This window comes from Mesoplodon bidens (genome assembly GCF_964165515.1).
Source record: "Mesoplodon bidens genome assembly, chromosome: 15".
NCBI classification, from domain to species: domain Eukaryota; kingdom Metazoa; phylum Chordata; class Mammalia; order Artiodactyla; family Ziphiidae; genus Mesoplodon; species Mesoplodon bidens.
The window spans coordinates 63,261,544-63,281,253 of NC_138171.1; the positions used below are offsets into that span (position 1 = coordinate 63,261,544).

Consider the following 19,710-nt stretch of genomic DNA (forward strand, 5'->3'; position numbering starts at 1 on the left):
GCAGTGGTTGAGAGTCCGCCTGCCAATGCAGGGGACACGGGTTCGTGCCCCGGTCCCGGAAGATCCCACCTGCCGCGGAGCGGCTGGGCCCGTGAGCCATGGCCGCTGAGCCTGCGCGTCCGGAGCCTGTGCTCCGCAACGAGAGAGGCCACAACAGTGAGAGGCCCGCGTACCGCAAAAAAAAAAAAAAAAAGGAACTTCTAAAAAACAGTAAGTATGTCCTTCGATTTACACCATGTGGTGGAGAGCGTAAGCTATGGAAGAACAGCTCTGGGTTTGGGACAACTCTCCTTAACTAACTTTATGACCTTGGGCGGGTCAACTCCTCTGCTAGAACCTCAGTTCCCCACTCTTTAAAATGGGGATGATGAGCCCCACCTTGCAGGGTTGTTGTTACCATCAAGTAAGAAGCAGCACAAAGTGCCCAGCTAGCCCATGAGCAGGTACTCACCAAATGGCAGTTACCTTTTCCCTTCCATTACAGGTTAGGAGGTAGAGGGAAGGGAAAGGAATTGGGCAGGGGAGCAGCGGCAGGCCGGAAAGAGGCCTCCAGAAATGTTTACAGAGAGGTGAAGGTTCACGGCTGCGGGGCGTTTCATCCCCGCCGCCGGAGGCTCCACGCAGCTCTCCCTCGTTTACCACCTCTGAGTAGCCATTTGGGTCTCTCTGCCTCCTGCTGGCCCATCTCCCCCAAGAGATTCTGCATGTAGATCAGAAGACACGCTCCACCCCACTACCGCCGTAGTCGGAGCGAAGCGAGTCACTCCTTTCTAGGCCTTGGAGCCCCTCACTCGGGCGCTGGAGCCTGCACTCACCTGTGAGGCTGACACCAGGTCTCAATGTCAGCAGCGCCCCGGGACCGCGAGCTCCCAGGGAAGGCGCAAAGGCGGGGACGCTCAGACTTCGGCCCAGCGACGCCCCCACCACGCCCCCCATGGGCGGCCGAGCACCCCTCCCCGCTGCAGCCGGCAGGCGCGGAGTCCCCACGGCCACCAGCAACCAGCGTGTGGAGCACCGCGCCGCCATCTTGGCCCGGGGACACTGCGTCTGCGCCACCCGGCTCAAGGCGGTCTCACGCGGACTACGCACGCGCGCAGAGCCGGCACTTCTGGGGGCGGGGCCCGCTGCGTTCACTCGCGGCGGAAGTGAGGGAGACACACGCACACACCCGGGCTCACGGGCGCGTTGCGCATGCGCGTCCGCACCCAATGCGCTTTCTTCGTAGCCGACGCCGAGATGATGTTTGCTCTAAAAAGTGCTAATAGGTAAGTTGCCTTAAAGAGCCTAGTCATTCTGTGCTGGACGATCAATACTATACCTTATCTGTATAAGGGCGTGGTTGAGTGCAGCCGAATGTAACTGTTCTGAGGGGCCCGGCAAGGGGCGGGACTACAAACCCCGGCGTGCAATGCGGCCGTCAGTAGCGCAGATCTCAGCATGCAGCGCGCGGCTTCCTTCCTCCTGACCCTGAGTCTTAGGTCTCCTTGCTTGAGGCTTACTCACCCGGCGTTGGCGCAAGCGGCTGCGGTCTCTGCCCTACTCCCAGATCCAGGCCTCAAGCTCACTCTCCCTCTGGCTGATTCCCCACGAAAAGAACTTTGATCCCTCAGCTCTCTCCTAAGCGTATTTGTCTTTTCCAAACCTGTAGTGAACTTGCCGATCGCTGAATGTGAGCCGAGCTACCCGAAAAATAATTTAATAAACGTTTTGGGCACGTATTAGGTGTCCCTCGCGTTCTAGAATGTCGAGGATGCAATGATGAATGACATACCATCCCTACTTTGGAGGAGCTCACGATGAGTCGAGAGAAACAGGCTCCTTGGCAACTAAGATAATGTGATCAGTGCTATCGTAGGTATAAACAGTGTTACAGGCACACAGGTGAAGGAGTTTCTCAAATAGGTCAGGGGCATTGGGGTGTCAGGGAAGGCATCTGAGGTGACATTCGAGTTGGACTTTGGTGAAAAGTGTGTCAGGTAGCGGTGGAGGGGAAGAGTATTCTAAGCAGCAAGAACTTCAAAAGCAGACGTGAAAGTGCTTGTCCTGTACGCTCTAAACTTGGGGTGTGTGACTGGAGATGAGGCTGGAAAGATAAACCTGGCCTGGTAAGTCCTGTAGAGGGGTTTCTGCTTTCACACTCCTACCGCCACCACCCCTAACAATAGAAAGGTAACCTGAGGGCTGATGGATGAATTTAAGATGGTCTGTGCTCCTTGCCCCTTCCCCCATTATAGATGAAATTTTTGTGTATGTGGATGTAAATCTGGGGAAATACCCATAGCTTTCATCAATCAAATTTTCCACAGGCTTTGAAATTGAAAGAAGGTTAAAAACCACTGGTCCAGTGAAGAAGAGTTATGAGGCTGTTGTAAACTGCAAGAAATAGTTGAGAGTTTGCGCTAGGAAATGTAGAGGACTGAGGTGAGTAAGGGACGTTCTAGAGAAACAAGGAAAAGGCCGTCCATGGGATGGGAAGTGGGGAAAAGAGTTTGTTTAATATTTAAATGTCTCCAGCATAGTGCTTAAGCTTATGGGCTGTGGAGTCAGACTGCCTGGGACTGAATCCCAGCTCTGCCATTTACCAGCTGTGTGTCCTTGGACAACTTACTTTACCTCTCTGTGCCTCAGTTTCCTTTCTCTTTTTTCTTGGCTGCGCCACGCGGCACACAAAATCTTAGTTCCCTGACCAGGTATCGAACCTGTGCCCGCTGCAGTGGAAATGTGGAGTCTTAACCATTAGACCAGACCACCAGGGAAGTCCCTCAGTTCCCTTTCTCTAAAATGGGGGCATAATAGTAACTACCTCAAAGGATCATCTGAGGACAGAGTGAGGTAATCCATGTAAAGCCTTCATACTGTACTTGGCACATAATAAGTGCTCAATATATGTCAGTCCTATGTGCCAGGCTCTATGCTAAGCACTGGAACACCAAGGAGAACGCAGACAGTTACTTGCCCAAAGGGATCCGAAAACCTAAGGGGAGGGGGGAGGGTGCTGGATGAGAAGTACAGCTTTTAGGAATAAAAGCTGAGAACAAGAGCCAAAGGGATTTTCATTTACAACCTCAGAGCGAGTTAGGAACTAGAGGAGGGCTCACTAATATGAAAACTTTGTCAGCTTTGTAACTTCCTTATTTTTTTGTATTTTAGTACCAGCCCCTCCCCCCATCTACTTCCCCACAGTGATTAACAGTGAAGATCCTCCACACCAAAAGTGGGTGTGTGTTCTTGTTTTAGGGGATAGCAGGAAAGCTGATTGTTGGAGAGGCCATATTTTCTCTTATGAAGCAGAGACCCCCAAGGGAATGGAGTAGGTGAGGGTGACTACTAAAGGAGGGGAAAAAGGCCCTGGAGAGAACATGGAAGCCTCTGGCAAGACTCCCTGGTGAGAGCAGCCTAGGGCTGTGCCTGCTTTCTGTCACTGCTAGTCACCATAGAAAAACAAGAGATGATACAATTACTAAACATGAGTAGATTACAAAGCTTGGGAAATCTCCACAGCAGTGGTCCTTGGTCTGTGCTTCCTGAATCATCTTGAGTCGATGGTTGTTTGGAGACAACGAATAGGCTTTTTTTATGTTCTCCAAACAGCAGTCGTGCCAAGCTAAAAATCCCAGGAAAGAAGCAGTTTTGGGGGGAAAAAGATAATGAGTTATTATTATTTGGACTGAACACGACTGAGATATCGATGGGACCAATTTCAGGCAATTGGTGACTATGGAGAGATCGGAAAACTTTGGCTGTGCTAAGAACAGTCTCCAGCTCATCACAAAGAACTTTCTCATGTTTTCTATCTTGATACAATCACAACCCTGCGGGTTAGTAGGGCAGAGGCTATTCCCATTTTTACAAATGGACTCCTCACCCTCACCACAAAATAACACCAAAATAAGCTCTGAAAAGTGAAAAGACTTGTCCAAGTTCACACAGCTGGTGAGTGGGTGGACTAAGATCTTTTAACAGCAAAACTAGAGCTCTTTAAACTGTGTGCCTTGGTAAATTGTGATCAGTAGATCCCAGTCATGTAACCCTGGATAGTTTACAAAGCACTTTCTCATGCAGAATTTCATTTGCTTTTTACAACAAAAGGAGGGAGGCAGGGCAAGTATTTATTACCACCCTCACCTACAGATGATTTCACCGCCACCCAAGGACTTTAGTTGTGACGGAACACAAATGGATCCATCCCAGGCTGTGGCTAAAAACTGGGATGAGCGCACAGGCAACACCTACCCACACTTTCAGGCAAAATATGTCCTGGGTATCCTTCCCTGCTTCCTCCCCCCCACCCCGCCCCCTTCTCTGGTCTAAAGCCAAAAACTTCAGCTTTAAGGAGAAACAAGTGTTTTGCAAAAGACAGACAAGTTTCGCAAGCATCTTCCTGTCTGCACTTCTCATTTTACTACTCTACTGCGCCCTTTCTGGCTGTCCCGAGGTGGGGAGATCTGGGAGCACTAGCAGGGAATTTAAGTGTGGTCCTCCAGCGTGCCAGGCTGAAGACAAAGGGAGACTAGAGGGTCTACCCTGTGATTTCCAGTGGACGTTGGGCTTCTGAGGTACTATGGGACTGCCCAAGTCCACGGCTACATGATGGGACCACTGCTCCTTCTCCATATGAGTGAGGAGCCCTTCCCAGGAGGGCAGAAGGGCCTAAGCCTTCAGAGGCAATACAAGCAGGGTCACAATTTCTCTAGTTGTAGCATTTCCTTTCCTCCCCAAGAGAGTATGGGACAATTCCGAGGGAGTGTGGAATGTGGGACCCAGATGTTCCCAGGCATGACCTCTGCAGTGGGTGCAGTTCCCTGCAGTACAAGATGAACTATATCCTTGCCTGGCTCACCTGGGTATTCCCAACAGGACTTTCATGCTAATGATTTCTAAAAGGCCCTTTAAAAAAAAACACAAGTGGGGCTTCCCTGGTGGCGCAGTGGTTGAGAGTCCGCCTGCCGATGCAGGGGACACGGGTTCATGCCCCGGTCCGGGAAGATCCCACATGCCGCGGAGCGGCTGGGCCCATGAGCCATGGCCGCTGAGCCTGCGCGTCTGGAGCCTGTGCTCCGCAATGGGAGAGGCCACAACAGTGAGAGGCCCATGTACCGCAAAAAAACCCCCAAAAAACGAAAAAAACACAAGTGGTTTCAGCTCCCAGCGAAATACTCTTCTGCCCAAACTAGGCTTAAACTTAAACAATGTTTCACAAACCTGAGAAATGAAAGGAACTCCTAAAGAAAAAAAAGAACCACAGATGCTGAGAATAAAGCTGTGGATATCCTGGTGATCAGTAGACTCCAAAGTGAAAAACATCACCTTAGTAAATGACAGTCTTTTCTATGGAAATGTCCTTTAGTTGTGAATTATCACCACAAAAGTTAAATTTTGTGTTTCTGTTAAAATATTTTGGGGACTTCCCTGGCAGTCCAGTGGTTAAGACCCCGTGCTTCCATTGTAGGGGGCACGGGTTAGATCCCTGGTTGGGGGAACTAAGATCCTGCATGCCACGCGGCACGGCCAAAAATATATATATAAATAGTTTGCAAGTTATTGTAAAAAAAATCAGAAGAAATCACTAAATGTAGTAAAACTTCAGAGCCCCAAGACTACGTGGGTACACCTCCATAAACAACAAAATAATAATACAAGGTGCACTGTCATGTTTTTCTCCAGTTTTGAAATGTATTTTGTTGCTTAATTGTTCGTTTCCTGTGCTGAAATAACTACATGTGCCTTTGTGTATTTTTTTTTTTTTTTTTTTTTTTTCGGTACGCGGGCCTCTCACTGCTGTGGCCTCTCCCATTGCGGAGCACAGGCTCCGGACGCGCAGGCTCAGCGGCCATGGCTCACGGGCCCAGCCGCTCCACGACATGTGGGATCTTCCCGGACCGGGGCACGAACCCATGTCCCCTGCATCGGCAGGCAGACTCTCAACCACTGCGCCACCAGGGAAGCCCTGCCTTTGTGTATTTTAATAGACAACCATTTCAGGGGCAGATAACTAGATCTAAATAATTTGTTATTGGCACTGAAGCTGGCCTCATGCCTCCCTCTCTTGCAAAAATTCTAATTTATGGAAACAACTGACTTTACAGAAGATTAAGAGAACACCATGTCAGAAAATTCCTCTCTTTGGCATCACAGCTGAAAATAAAGATGCATCCTAAGGCTCTTTAATGCTTTTGTGTGGTTTTTTTTTTTTTTGCTTTCTTCTTGCTCGTCCCTTTTCTTTCTGCTGATGTCTCTTCCTTTGGTTACACGAAGTGTTTTGAGTTTTCTAGAATGAGGACCTCACTACAATGGACTCCCAAATTCTTGCTCATTATTAATTACTCTTGGAAATAGGACCTGTGAAATTGAAATCATCCTGCCAGGCACCAAGCTAACCAGACATCCGCCCTATTGAAATTTGATCCACGTTTTGATAGGCTGCCTTTTAAGGTAGAGAGGTGTCTTCCTGTGTCCTTATAGACAGTGAAATGGGGTTTCTAGGAGTGCAAAGAGACAAAGCTGTCAATTCATAGGCTTGAGGGGCTGGAAGGAATCTTGGAGGCTGTCAGTTCAACTTTTCAATCCATGAACTAATTTATTCTGCTCAAGTCTGCAGCAGCCTTAGAGCTCTGAACTCTACTAAAATTATTCTCCAGTGATCACTCAGCCAGAATGGACCTGGGAACACGTGAGATGGTCATTCTCTGGGCCTTGATGATGTCCCTCTGGCCCTTCCGTCTCCCCTGCTGTGGAGCTCAGGTTCATCACTATGGCAATGGAAAAGCTGACATTCTTCTACTCTGCTTCCACCAGCCCCCAGTTTGTGGCAATAGTCACATGACCCAGCACAGCCAGGGGCATGGCCTCTTTCTCTCCTGGGAGAGAAGGTCAGGGGATCACAAACCCAGGTGCCAGGACCAGACAGGTAAAGCACAAGAGCGGAGTGGCTGTGCATAAGACCACAGGGGCTGGGACTTCCCTGGTGGCATAGTGGTTAAGAATCCACCTGCCAATGCGGGGGACACAGGTTTGAGCCCTGGTTCAGGAAGATCCCACATGCCGCGGAGCAACTAAGCCTGTGCGCCACAACTACTGAGCCTGCACTCTAGGGCCCGCGAGCCACAACTACTGAAGCCCAGGCGCCTAGAGCCTGTGCTCCGCAACTAGAGAAGCCACGACAGTGAGAAGCCCGCGCACCCCAATCGAGAGTAGCCCCAGCTTGCTGCAACTAGAGAAAACCCGCGGGCAGCAACGAAGATCCAGCACAGCCAAAAGTAATCAACTAAAGATCCCACATGCCAAATGGAAATCTTGCATGCGGCAGTGAAGATCCCATGTGCCTCAACTAAGACCCTGTGCAGCCAAATAAATAAATAAATATTTTACAAAAACAACAGTAGTATTAAAAAAAAAAAAAAAAAAGACCACAGGGGCTGGTGGGACTATGATGGGTGAGGAAAACATGTTTTAAAAGTGGCAGTTGCTGTCAGCTCCAGCGCATTTTAGCCACTTAGGGATGTGGACCTGGCGTTGCCAGATCTTTCAGTTTTTCAAGAGATCTGAAATCCAAACTTTTTTGAAGCTTCCCAATTTTTAAAACACCATATGAACCACTAAAACATATCTGTAGACCAGATTTAGCCCATGGCATATCCATTTGTTCCCTCTGGGGGTTAAAGGCTTTCTCGCTTTCTGACTGTGCCCATTTAGGCCCATCTGACATAATGGTACGTTAAAAAAAAACACAAGTAATTCAGGGATAATAATGAAGTGACATCAAGCAAATCTGGGAGGTTTACAATGAACTTTTGCAGTAGGTGTATAGTTGACTTATATTTTTTTTTATTGTGGGAAAATGCACATAATAAAATTTAACATCTTAACTATTTTAAGGGCACAGTTCAGTGGTATTCAATATATGTATAATTTTGTGCAACCATCACCACCATCCATCTCCAAACTCTTTTCATCCTGTAAAACTGAAACTCTATACCCATTACACTCCCCACTTCCTCCTCCCCCAGCCCCTGGCAACCACCATTCTACTTTCCATCTCTATGATTTTGAGTACTCTAAGTACCTCATAGATGGAATCGCATGGTATTTATCTTTTTGTTCTCAAGTTTCATCTATGCCTGATGAAATCTGCATCTTGCAGATTTTCTTTCCTTTTTTTTTTTTTTTTTTGGCTGCGCCATGAGGCTTGTGGGATCTTAGTTCCCTGACCAGGGATTGAACCCCAGCCCTCAGCAGGGAAAGTGAAGAGTCCCAGCCACTGGACTGCCACAGAATTCCTGATTGTCTTTTTTTTTAATCTTATTTATTTATTTTTGGCTGCGTTGGGTCTTCATTGCTGCACACGGGCTTTCTCTAGTTGTGGCGAGTGGGGGTTACTCTTCGTTGCGGTGCATAGGCTTCTCATTGCGGTGGCTTCTCTTGTTGCAGAGCACAGGCTCTAGGCACGAGGGCTTCAGTAGTTGTGGCACTTGGGCTCAGTAGTTGTGGCTTACGGGCTCTAGAGTGCAGGCTCAGTAGTTGTGGTGCACAGGCTTAGTTGTTTCGAGGCGTGTGGGATCTTCCCAGACCAGGGCTCAAACCTGTGTTCCCTGCATTGGCAGGAGGATTCTTAACCACTGTGCCACCAGGGAAGCCCCCCGATTGTCTTTCTTTTTAAAAGCTAATTACTTTAAACAATATTCCAATGAATGTATATACCACATTTTGATTATCCACTCATCCATCAATGTACATTTGGATTCTTCCATGTTTTAGCTATTGTGAATAATGCTGCTATGAACATAGGCGTGCAAATATTTCTTTGTGACTCTGTTTTCAATTCTTTTGGGTATGTACCCAAAAGTGAAATTCTTGGATCATGTGGCAGTTTTATTTTAATTTTTTAAGGAACTGTCATAAAGTTTTCCACAGTGGCTTATCATTTTACATTCCCACCAACCACGTACAAGGGTTCCAATTACTCTAAATCCTCTTTAAGGCTTCTTACTTTCTGTTTTTCTGGGTTTTGTTTTTCATTTTGTTTTGTTTTTGATAGTAGCTATCCTACTGGGTGTGAAATGTTAACTTATTGTAGTCTTGATTTGCATTTCTCTGATGAGTAGTGATGTTACACATCTTTTCGTGTGCTAATTGGCCATGTGTATATCTTCTTTGGAGCAATATCTATCAAGTCCTTTGCTCATTTTAAAATTAGGTAGGGGCTTCCCTGGTGGCTCAGTGGTTGAGAGTCTGCCTGCCAATGCAGGGGACACGGGTTTGAGCCCTGGTCTGGGAAGATCCCACATGCTGCAGCGCAACTAAGCCCGTGCGCCACAACTACTGAAGCCCATGAGCCCATGAGCCCATGAGCCCATGAGCCTAGAGCCCGTGCTCCGCAACAAGAGAGGCCACCGTACTGAGAAGCCTGTGCACTGCAACAAACAGCCCCTGCTCTCTGCAACTAGAGAGAGCCCGTGTGCAGCAGCAAGGACTCAACACAGCCAAAAATAAAATAAATAAATTTATTAAAAAAAATAAAATGAGGTAGGTTTTTTCTTTAAAACTTTTTAAAATATTTATTTATTTTCCTTATTTTTTTGGCTGTGTCAACTGTTAGTTGCAGCACATGGGATCTTCGTTGAGGTATGCAGGATCTTTCATTACGGTGCATGGTCTCTGCTGTGCTCAGGCTTCTCTCTAGTTGTGGTATGCGGGGTTTTCTCCTCTAGTTGTGGTGGGATGGCTCCAGGGCGCGCGGGCCCTGTAGTTTGCGGCACACGAGCTCTCTTGTTGAGGCGCGTGAGCTCAATAGTTGTGGCACGCAGGCTTAGTTGCCCCGCGGCATGTGGGATCTTAGTTCCCCAGTCAGGGATCAAACCCTTGTCCCCTGAATTGGAAGGCAGGTTCTTTACCACTGGACCACCAGGGAAGTCCCTAGGTAGGTTTTTTGTTGTCGTTAAGTTTTAGGAGTTCTTTATATATTCTGGATATTAATCCCTTATTAGACCTATGATTTGCAGATATTTTCTCCCACCCTGTGTGTTGCCTTTCACCCTGCTGACAGTATTTCTCTCTTTTTAAAAAAATAAATAAATTTATTTATTTATTTATTTTTGGCTGCGTTGGGTCTTCATTGCTGCGCTTGGGCTTTCTCTAGTTGCGGTGAGCGGAAAGTACTCTTCATTGCGGTGCGCGGGCTTCTCATTGTGGTGGCTTTTCTTGTTGTAGAGCACGGGCTCTAGGCGTGCGGGTTTCAGTAGTTGTGACTCACGGGCTCTAGAGCACAGGCTCAGTAGTTGTGGAGCACGGGCTTAGTTGCAGCTGCAGCATGTGGGATCTTCCCAGACCAGGGCTCAAACCCGTGTCCCTTGCATTGGCAGGCGGATTCTTAACCACTGCACCACCAGGGAAGCCCCCGACAGTGTCTTTTTTTTTTTTTTTTTTTTTTTCTTTTTGCGGTATGCGGGCCTCTCACTGTTGTGGCCTCTCCCGTTGCGGAGCACAGGCTCCGGACGCGCAGGCCCAGAGGCCATGGCTCACGGGCCCAGCCGCTCCGCGGCATATGGGATCCTCCCAGACCGGGGCACGAACCCGTATCCCCTGCATCGGCAGGCGGACTCTCAACCACTGCGCCACCAGGGAGGCCCCCGACAGTGTCTTTTGATGCACAAATTTAAAAACTTCTTATGAAGTCCAGTTTGTTTATTTTTTCTTTTTTGCCTGTACCTTTGGTGTCATATCCAAAAATTCATTGCCAAATCCAATGCTGTGAAGTTTTTTTTTCTTTTACAAATGAGGCAATTTATTAACCCAGCATAATTTGTTCTAATGCTTCTTGTTGGCAGCTGCCACCTGTCCAGCGATTCCATCCAGATCTCTCTGTCCGTGAGGTGTTAGTTTGCAACCCCCATCTTGGTCCTTTTCCACCATTTTCAGCCCCTCCAGGGCTTGGAGGACCCGACGGGCCATGCTCTTGGAGCCTCTGCTGAAGTGGCTGGGCATGACACCATGTCTCTGACACCCCTCATAGTTCTTGGTCATGGAACCAACCCCAGAGCTGCCCTGGAGGTACAGGTGCCGTGCTGTGGAAGCAGCTTGTGTGTAGAACCAGTTCTCATCGTAGGGAGCGAGCTCTCTATGCTTGGCTAGCTTGACAGTGTCCACCCATTCAGGGACTTTAAGCTTCGCGGACTTTTTTTTTTTTTTTTTTTTTTTTTTTGCAGTATGCAGGACTCTCACTGCTGTGGCCTCTCCCGCTGCGGAGCCGCTCCGCGGCAGGTGGGATCTTCCCGGACCGGGGCACGAACCCGTGTCCCCTGCATCAGCAGGCGGACTCTCAACCACTGCGCCACCAGGGAAGCCCTTCCCGGACTTTTTGAGGAAGGCTCCGAGAGCTCTGACGAGCTCCTGCTGGTTCACGTCTTTTACAGTAACTCCAGGCATCGTGCAGCCTCCAAGCTGCCAGCCAGGGGAAAGGTTGTTGTGAAGCTTTTGCCCCTTGTTTTCTTCTAAGAATTTTATAGTTTTAGGTCTACAGTTGATTTATATTTGAACCACAATACATAATGTCTGAATGTCCCCGTACTGGAAAGTTGTAAGTCAAATACAGTTGATGCAAATAGGGGTTACTGCATACTGTAGAATTAACCAAACAACCAACAGTAACTAAAGGCTGGTAATAAACTTTTAGTAGGGCTTCCCTGGTGGTCCAGTGGGTAAGACTCTGTGCTCCCAACGGAGGGGGCCTGGGTTCGATCCTTGGTCAGGGAACTAGATCCCACACAAATGCTGCAACTAAGAAGTCCACACACCGCAACTAAAGATCCCTCGTGCCGCAACTAAGACCCACTGCAACCCAAATAAATAAATAAATATTTTTAAAAACCCTAACTTTTAGTAACTGTAATTCTAAAAACAATATCTGGTATGGAGATCCCTCAGAAAATTTAAAATAGAACTACCATATGCTCCAACAATCCCACTTCTGGGTATATATCCAAAAGTATTGAAAGCAGAGTCCCGAAGAGATATTTGCACAGCCATGTTCTTAGAAGCATTACTCACAATAGCCAAGAGGTGGGTGAACCCAAGTAACCATTGATGGACAAATGAATAAACAAAATGTGGTAAATACATGCAACAGAATATTATCCAGTCTTAAGAAGGATGGAAATTCTGCCACATGCTACAGCAGGGATGAGCCTTGATGACATTACAATGAAATAAGCCAGTCACAAAAGGACAAATGGTGCATGATTCCACTTATATTTGGTATCTAAAGTAGTCAAATTCATAGAAACAGGAAGCAGAATAATGATTACTATGGGTTGGGGAGAAGGGGAAATGGGGAGCTGTTGCTTAATGGCTATAGTTCCAGCTTTCCTTGAGAAAATTCTGGATATCTCTTGCACAACACTGTGAATGTCTTTAACACTCCTGAACTGTACAGGTAAAAATGTTAGATTTTATATGTTTTTTGCCACAATTTAAAGAAAAAGCATAAGCGACACCTGCAGTAACTGAACACCACACGAACTCAAGACTGTACTGATGGTGCCTTTTCCAAAGCTGCTGGAATTCCAGAGTCTGAAGAGTATGTGCCATGGGAAAGCTGAACTCCTGCCAGACTGCTTGGAATTCCAAATCCCAGGCCTCAGTCAACCCTACTGACAGTCTATCTTTAGTTTATGGAGATCAAAGGTGCTCTTAACTCAGTAAGGGCCCCTGAGTGGTCACATTTTACCTGTGAGAACTGAAAAAAAGAACTTGCATTTTGGAGTCCATTCGTGCCCATCGCCAGACTAAGCTTTCAGAGTTACCCTCTGGGCAGCCTGCCTAAGTTGAGGCTGTTGTCTGCAGCAGGCTGCGGAAGGCGAATTTTCACAGTAGCGGACGTTGCGACCAATCATTCGCATTCCTCAGATCAAAGTCCCCTTTCCAGACACGCCTGAGCAGGTGTTATGTCTGTTCTCAAGCAGAAAGCATATTCTGTAATCACGGAGTCAATTTTCAAAGCGAAGAGAAAGGCTTGTGGAGTGCATCGCCCCAGGTTTGTCCGGGGACTAACCAAGCAGCGCCGGTTGGGCAAATTTGCTGTTTAAGATTCTCCATGGCCCTTATCTACTGCCCTTTCAGCTTATCTGCAATTGATTGATTTCCTTCGAGGAGTTTTGCCCCACCGCGCCCAAGGCCTGACTCGCCCTTATAAAGGGACGCTAAAGTCTTCAACTCCCCTCCTACCGAGCCCACATGACCTAAGTAGGGTGGGTGGGATGCGGAGCCTATAGAGTAGGTCCCACGGACAGGGATTTGCATCAGACCTGGGATCCCCTTCGCTGCCACTATCTGTGTGACCCCTGCCAGCGGCCCCTTTCTCCCTGAGAGTGTTCCCAGTCTCCTAAGTGGAGCTAGTTCACTTCTGTTTTCCCTCCTCCCGGGGAAGGGCGTGCCCCGCACACTGGAAAGCCTCCCGAGGCAAATCCCTGGCCACAAAAATCGCAGCTGTTGCCCCTAGACCCGCACACCCGGCGGGACCACGGGAGGACAGCGCGCCGCACGTGACCTCCCGACCCGCGCGGCCTGGCCTTCGGCATCGGGGCGCGGCCTCCAGGGGAGGCCGAGCGGCGATTGGCCGGAGGGCGGGGCCCGAGGCGTGCGCGCGGAGGGAGAGGGGCTGGAGGAGTGGCTCGGTGGACCGGAGCGGGCTGCGATTGGCCTGAGGCGCGTAGGGGCGTGGCCTAGAGCGGCGGGCCGTGGGTGGGGCGGGAGGAGGCGGGAGTCGCGGCTGCTCGCGGTGCACCTGAGAGCCGACGCCCGGGTCCTCGAAGCTGCGACCGCCGCTGTTCCCGCCGCCATGAACCGCTTCAAGGTGTCCAAGTACCGGCATACGGAAGCTCGGCCGCCCCGCCGCGAGGTGAGCCCGGCTGCCGTCGCCCCTTGCCCAGCGGCCACCCCTCCCCCTCCTCTGGCCCAGAGCGGGGACCCTCCCTACCCCCGCGAGCCCGCCTGCCCAGGCGCTCCCCCTTCAGGCCCGGGGCCGTCGTCCGGGCCGTCCGTCGCCACGCGGCGGTCGGAGCCTGGCGCTCCCGGGACACTCTCTGGCTTCTCGATGAGCCCTGCGTTCCGCTAGCCCGGCCGCCTCGCACCGGGACCACCGAGGCGGCGCAGCCAGCCCAGTGGGGCCAAGGCCTGAAGCCTGCAAGGCTGCCTGCCTTCCCGGCTTCCGGTCGACCTCGCCCCGAGCCGGGCGGCTCCTCCTCCCTGCCGCCCCGATCGCCCCTGCCCGGGGCTGGGGTGTGAGAGACATGCCCCTCTCTGTCCTGGTCTTGGCGAGTCCGGGTGTGTCAGCTGGAGAGGGGGAGCTCCTCGGCCAGAAGCGCGCCCCTCCCTCGGGTTTCCGCTGGCGCTTCCTCTCGAGGCTGCCGTGAGCTCTTCCCCTCTTCGGGGTGATGCTGCCAAAGGCTGGGTGGAGCCCAGAGGAAGAGCTGAACCAGGTGGTGGGAGGGCACCTCGGTCCTCTGGAAGGGCAGCAGGCCTGATGAGGGGTGTGCTTCAGAGATGATGCCATCCTTGGTCTACAGCGAAACATTATTTGGAAGGCCTGTGAGAGTCTTCCAATAATGAAGCTTAGAAACTGACCTCTGGTGACCCCATCAGGGACCATCTCACATGAGGGCAGCCTGGAGCAAAAACCCGGTTTTTATCCTCTGGACCATATTTCCTGGGCACGTCCCATGTGCTGTGTCCAGCTGCTGGAACCATAGCAGTGAACACGGCAGCATTTTCCTTCCTCTCTGGTGCTTAGTCTCTTGAGGGAGACAGCCAGAAAGCAGACAGGCATGCAAGGGCAATGCATGTTTTAATAAATGCACTGAAGAACACACATGAGGGGCCGGGATGAAGATGAAGATGGAGATGGACTTAGAGGTGGGGTTAACCTCAGTAGGGTAGTCTGGGAAGGCTGCTGGGAGGAGGTGACATTTAAGCTAAGTCAGGAAGGGTGAGAAAAAGCCAGCCATAGGAGGAATGGGGTGAGAAAGAGCCTGGTGGAAGAAGGAAAGTGGGCCAGGGTGGATGGAGGGCAGTGACAGGGAAGCATGGTGTCAGATGAGTCCAGAGTGGGCCTGCAGAGCCTGAGGGCCACAGGAAGAAGTTGGGTTTTACTCTGAGTGCAGTGGGGAGCCATCGAAAGGTTGAAGCGGGTGTGGGGGGCTGGTGGTGGAGAGGTTCTCACATTTGCATTAAGACCGTTGCTCTGAGTGCAATAATGCTTGGAGGGGTCTGGAGTGTACTTGAGGAGCTCTGGGGCTTGTTTCTGGGTGGACCTCAGTCCAACAAGGTAAACAGACAGTGATAGAATTAGGGATTACAGGGAGAGCTTAAAATGGTTTATATGTTAGGGAGATGGGAGAACAGGTGATGGGTTCTTTTCAAAGATATTTCCTGTCACTGTATTTGTACAGGAAACATGAATCAGGAGGGGAGAATAATGCAAGATGATAACGTTCTACCCGTGGCAGGTGAACATTGAACTAGAAACTTGGATGGTGGGGGTGGTTTCCAGGACACTGTGAGTGGGTGGGCTGGGAAATGTGGGTGCTCGATCGTCGGGCGGCAGGGATGCTGCGAGGTGCTGAAACCAACAGGAAACACTGGGACCTCGCGGACCTCCGTTTTAGAAAAAGTGTTCCTCTGCGTATGTGGGTGTTAACCTTATTGCCTTTTTATGGGGGTGCATCGTTCACCTGACTATGGGACTTCGTGGAAAGGCCTTTATTTTCCCCTCTCTGAGCTTGAGTGTTTTCTTCTGGGGCTTGGAAGAGACCCCGTACTTAGTGGAGGCCTTCAGCAATGCAGCTGAGGAAGTCAAGTCTGTCTTCTACCTTAGGTGCATACTTCTCCTTTCTCTGCTTCTCTCCCTTTCAACAGAATCAAACCCCTCCACCCCCCACCAACACACACACTGCCCAGTTAGCCTCTTGACTTTGTTCAGCCTAAGCTTCCTTCTGACAGCTTCCTCCCCCTTATTAGAGAACTTATTTAATAAGCAAAATCAACCCCTTAATGACAGGTTATCATTTCAAGGACATTTTGCGTTTTCTAAGGGACTGTGTGAGTGGGGACAGGGTTTGATCCTAAGGAATGCATCTCTAATGGTGCAGCTTTAAGGTAGAGTTCCCTGGATTATGCCGTATGCCCTACCCCTTGCTTTAGGCAGAGCCCTGGCCAACACGTTTTTGTTCTTTATTTTCAGACCTGGATCAGTGACATTCGAGCAGGAACTGTCCCCTCATGTGGGAACCATATCAAAGCCAGCTGCAGCTTAATTGCATTCAACTCTGACCGTCCAGGTAGGGAGGTGAACATGGTTGTGGGGATTCAGACATTGTCACCCTAGGTAGGGTGGGGCCAGAGGCTTGGAGAGGCCTCTCAGGACTCAGAGGTCAGCACCATGAAGGCCTTAGACCCCTGCAAACTGGTCAATATACAGTAGGCAGATTGACTTTGCTTCGGGCATTGCCCGAAGTTTGTAAAAACATGTTGGCTTGGCCTGGAGGGTGGGGAGGGGGTTGTCGCCTTTGTTTCCAGCTATCCTCATATGCAATCCACTCCTCATCTGGGAGCAGCTGGGGTCAATACGAACGCAAAAGCCCCCTGTGTTGGTTGAGACTCTTTGGTTGTCAGTGATAACTCAGACCTCAAATTGACTTAAGCAAGAAATGGATACCTTTTTGGTTTATAGAACTAAGAATTCCAGAGGCTTTAGGCAGAGCTGTATCTCACTGTATCCTGACCTCTCTCCCTGTTCCTCAGCTCTGCTGCCCTTTGGTGAGGGCTTATTTCTCAGGTAAAGCTGGGAAGGTGGCAACTGGTAGCCCCATGCTGACTGCTTATGACCCACAGTGCCTTAAAGAGACGTCCTTTTACCCTAGTGTCTTTGCACAGTCGACGTCACGGAAGGCTCTTGTGTGGGGCAGGAACCGAAACCTCTGCCAATCACTCTGTCCCAAAGGGTGTGGCCTTACAGTTGGTGGAGGCTCTGGGAAGGTCCAAGGCTGAGCTTTTGGGTCTTGTGTGCTCTGGGAGTCCTGGGTAACAGATCCCTATTAGGCCTGAAGTCAGAGTCCCCGTGTTTGTTTGACAGGCGTGCTGGGCATCGTGCCCCTGGAAGGCCAGGGAGAGGACAAGAGACATGTGACCCACCTGGGCTGCCATTCAGGTGAGTGGAGACTGGACCCAGGAAGCCTGGAACTTGCCCCTCCCTCCCTGGGGCCAAGGATTCATACTCACCTGGTCCCACAGCCCTGTGGCTGGCTGGGTCCTTCCTGTTCTCCTCTCTGTGCCTTCTGACAGACGGGGTCCAGATTGGAAGGCTGGTTCCTGGTTGAGAATTGTGGCCTGGGCAGAGAGGAGGGAAGCTGGGTGCTCCAGGTGGTCAGGCTGGAAGGAGGGGGATATGCACCGGCCAGTGCCAGGCTCCAGGCTGATGCTGGCTCCCCATCACTGCAGAAGACTCAACCCTATGTGGTTCTTAGCCCTGTGTGCTCACCTGGAGCCCAGCAGATCACCTCTCACCACCAGGCATTCTTTCCAGCCAGGCTGCTCAGGGCACTCCAAGGAGGGGGCTGGTTGGGCTGCAGGGCCGGAGATGGGCCCTCACAAAGAGAGCTTTTGTCCACCACTACAGCTGCTTCTGGGGGCGCCCAGCAGTCCGTCTGGCAGCCTGCCTGCTTTGAGGGAACAGTTTGCTCTCCTTGGGCTACAGCAGTGCTGGCCCAGCTGCCTCCCATTTCCCTGTCCAGCTGCAGTGGCCATGGGCCCAGACCTTCTGGACTGCGCTCCTGGCTGCCTGTTGGGCAGCCTTGGGTGAGGGAAGGGGGCTGATCCTTCGTCCCTGGTCTGGGTGTGCAGCTCAGTGTAGTGGTCCTGATGAAGATGATGGTGGTTAATAAAATGACAGGAGTGAAGACTGATAGCTCCCCAGGTGCTAAGCGTGTATCTGCGTTTTCTCACCTAATCCTTTTTTAAAATTTGAAACAACTTTATCGAGGTATCATTTACATACTATAAACATTACTTGTTTTAAGTGAAGGATTCGATGACTTTTATTAAAGTTACAGGGTTGCATATCCCACCATCCAGTCTTAGAACATTTCCATTATTCCAGAAAGACCCCTTGTGCCCCTTGGCAGTTAATGTGTTTCTACCTTGGGCGCTGCAGCCTCAGGCATCCGTTGATCTTTCTGCCTCTGCTGCAGGGGCTGCAAGCTACTGTGTGGCCAGATCTGGCCTGCTGCCTGTCTTTGTAAATAGTTTTATTGGAACACAGCCACGCCTCTTCATTGACTTACCGTCTGTAGCTGCTTTTTCCAACAACTGCAGAGTTAAGGAGACAGAGACTGTATGTCCCTTGAAGCCTAAAACGTTTCCTATCCCAGCCTTCACAGAAAACCTTTGCTGGTTTCTGCTCTACAGACTGGCCTTTTCTGGACGTTTCACATAAATGGATTCACACTATACCTAGTCTTTGAATCTGGTCTGTTACATTTGGAATGATGTTTTTGCGATCCATCTAATGTTGTAGCGCATAGATGAAGTCTGCTTTCTCATCCATTCTCATACCTCTTTTTTTTTTGGGGTGCGTTGGGTCTTCGTTGCTGCACGTGGGCTTTCTCTAGTTGTGGTGAGCGGGAGCTACTCTTCGTTGTGGTGTGCGGGCTTCTCATTGTGGTGGCTTCTCTTGTTGCAGAGCACAGGCTCTAGGCACGTGGGCTTCGGGAGTTGTGGCACGCGGGCTCAGTGGTTGTGGCTCACAGGCTCTAGAGCTCAGGCTCAGTAGTTGTGGTGCAGGGGCTTAGTTGCTCCGCGGCATGTGAGATCTTCCCGGACCAGGGCTTGAACCTGTGTCCCCTGCATTGGCAGGCGGATTCTTAACCACTGCGCCACCAGGGAAGCCCCGAAGTAGGTTTTTAAATAACCAGTTTTTCAGCTAAGAAAACTGAGGCTCAAAGAGTTAAAGAATTTAGCAGTGTTGGCACTGCTGCTGGCAGAGCCAGAACCGGAACCCAGGTGTTTTTAGACACCATGCTGTTTGCTTCCTGATGCTTTTTCCTCATGGGGAAGTGGCCTCAAGTTGGTGTTGTCTGCAAGGTGGTGGGCCCCCTGTTACTGGGGAACCAGGCTTGTGTTGGCAGATCGTAGCCTCACTGTGGCTCCAGCTATCCAGAGCCTCTCCCCGCAGGAGCAGCCTTGCCAGAAAGCTGCTCTGGGGGTAGCTGAGCTCCAGCTCCTCAGAACCTGCTGTCTGGGCACCAGGCACTGGTCTGCCCTCTTAGGTGCTGGTGGCGGGGGGGACTGTGGTGGCCTGGGTTCTGGCTGCTGCCCTGACTTCAGGGCACCCTGCCTTCAGGGGCACCTTCTGCCTTTTGGCTCAGGGCCAAGTGGTCCTTTGGTCCAGGGGAGCAGAAGGCTGGGAAGCATCTAGAGAGCGTTGCTGCATGACTGGGCTGTGGAGTGATGGCTGGGGGCCTGCTCTGAGTTGGGAAACACCGTGTGTTGCGGTGAAGATGTAGGTTCTGAAGTTGGACTGCCTGCCTGACCCTCAGCCTTGCCCCTTCTTAGCTGTGCAGCTATGGGCAGGTTACTTAATCTCTCTGTCCTCATGTCCTCTTCCTCCAGTTGGGGATGACACCACAGTGCCATCCTGATGGGTCGTTGTGAGGATTTGGTGAG

At 50.5% G+C, this 19,710-nt stretch overlaps 3 protein-coding genes and 1 long non-coding RNA gene across 9 annotated transcripts in view; 2 read left to right on the forward strand and 2 right to left on the reverse strand.

Annotated features, from left to right (window-relative positions):
• DNAJA3 (DnaJ heat shock protein family (Hsp40) member A3) overlaps window positions 1–1,049 on the reverse strand; it is a 32,011-nt gene extending 30,962 nt beyond the window's left edge. The window contains exon 1 of one of the 2 annotated variants that reach the window (XM_081257995.1): window positions 816–1,049. In XM_081257995.1, coding sequence (XP_081114121.1) covers window positions 816–1,026 — 211 coding nt within the window. In that variant the 5' untranslated portion in view covers window positions 1,027–1,049. The remainder of the gene's footprint in view (window positions 1–815) is intronic. The other variant, XM_081257996.1, reaches the window with a different exon arrangement.
• A 134-nt stretch (window positions 1,050–1,183) lies between these two features.
• Window positions 1,184–4,286, forward strand: LOC308629765. Its single transcript, XR_014017707.1, has 3 exons — window positions 1,184–1,265; window positions 2,307–2,421; window positions 4,132–4,286. It is a non-coding gene; the product is annotated as an uncharacterized lncRNA (long non-coding RNA).
• A 6,472-nt stretch (window positions 4,287–10,758) lies between these two features.
• Window positions 10,759–11,469, reverse strand: LOC308628616 (small ribosomal subunit protein eS19-like). The gene is made up of 2 exons (XM_081255738.1): window positions 11,341–11,469; window positions 10,759–11,160 (listed from the first exon to the last, which is right to left on the reverse strand). Exons 1-2 carry the CDS (start codon window positions 11,419–11,421, stop codon window positions 10,804–10,806), a joined length of 438 nt encoding a protein of 145 aa, XP_081111864.1. The 5' UTR covers window positions 11,422–11,469; the 3' UTR covers window positions 10,759–10,803.
• A 2,278-nt stretch (window positions 11,470–13,747) lies between these two features.
• The window catches only part of LOC308629115 (mitochondrial import inner membrane translocase subunit TIM16), a 67,085-nt gene continuing 61,122 nt past the window's right edge, over window positions 13,748–19,710 (forward strand). For 3 of the 5 annotated variants that reach the window (XM_081256624.1, XM_081256625.1, XM_081256626.1), the window contains exons 1-3: window positions 13,748–13,891; window positions 16,232–16,328; window positions 17,123–17,197. In XM_081256624.1, coding sequence (XP_081112750.1) covers window positions 13,832–13,891; window positions 16,232–16,328; window positions 17,123–17,197 — 232 coding nt within the window. In that variant the 5' untranslated portion in view covers window positions 13,748–13,831. Of the gene's footprint in view, window positions 13,892–15,445; window positions 15,498–16,231; window positions 16,329–17,122; window positions 17,198–19,710 lie in introns of those variants that run through there. The other 2 variants (XM_081256622.1, XM_081256623.1) reach the window with 2 other exon arrangements.

Coding starts and splice junctions, on each gene's coding strand:
- LOC308628616 (XM_081255738.1), bottom strand. CDS start 11,421: ATGCCTGGAGTTACTGTAAAAGACGTGAACCAGCAGGAGCTCGTCAGA. Junction 11,161..11,340: donor TCCTCAAAAAGTCCGGGAAG/GGCTTCCCTGGT, acceptor AAGTCCGCGAAG/CTTAAAGTCCCTGAATGGGT.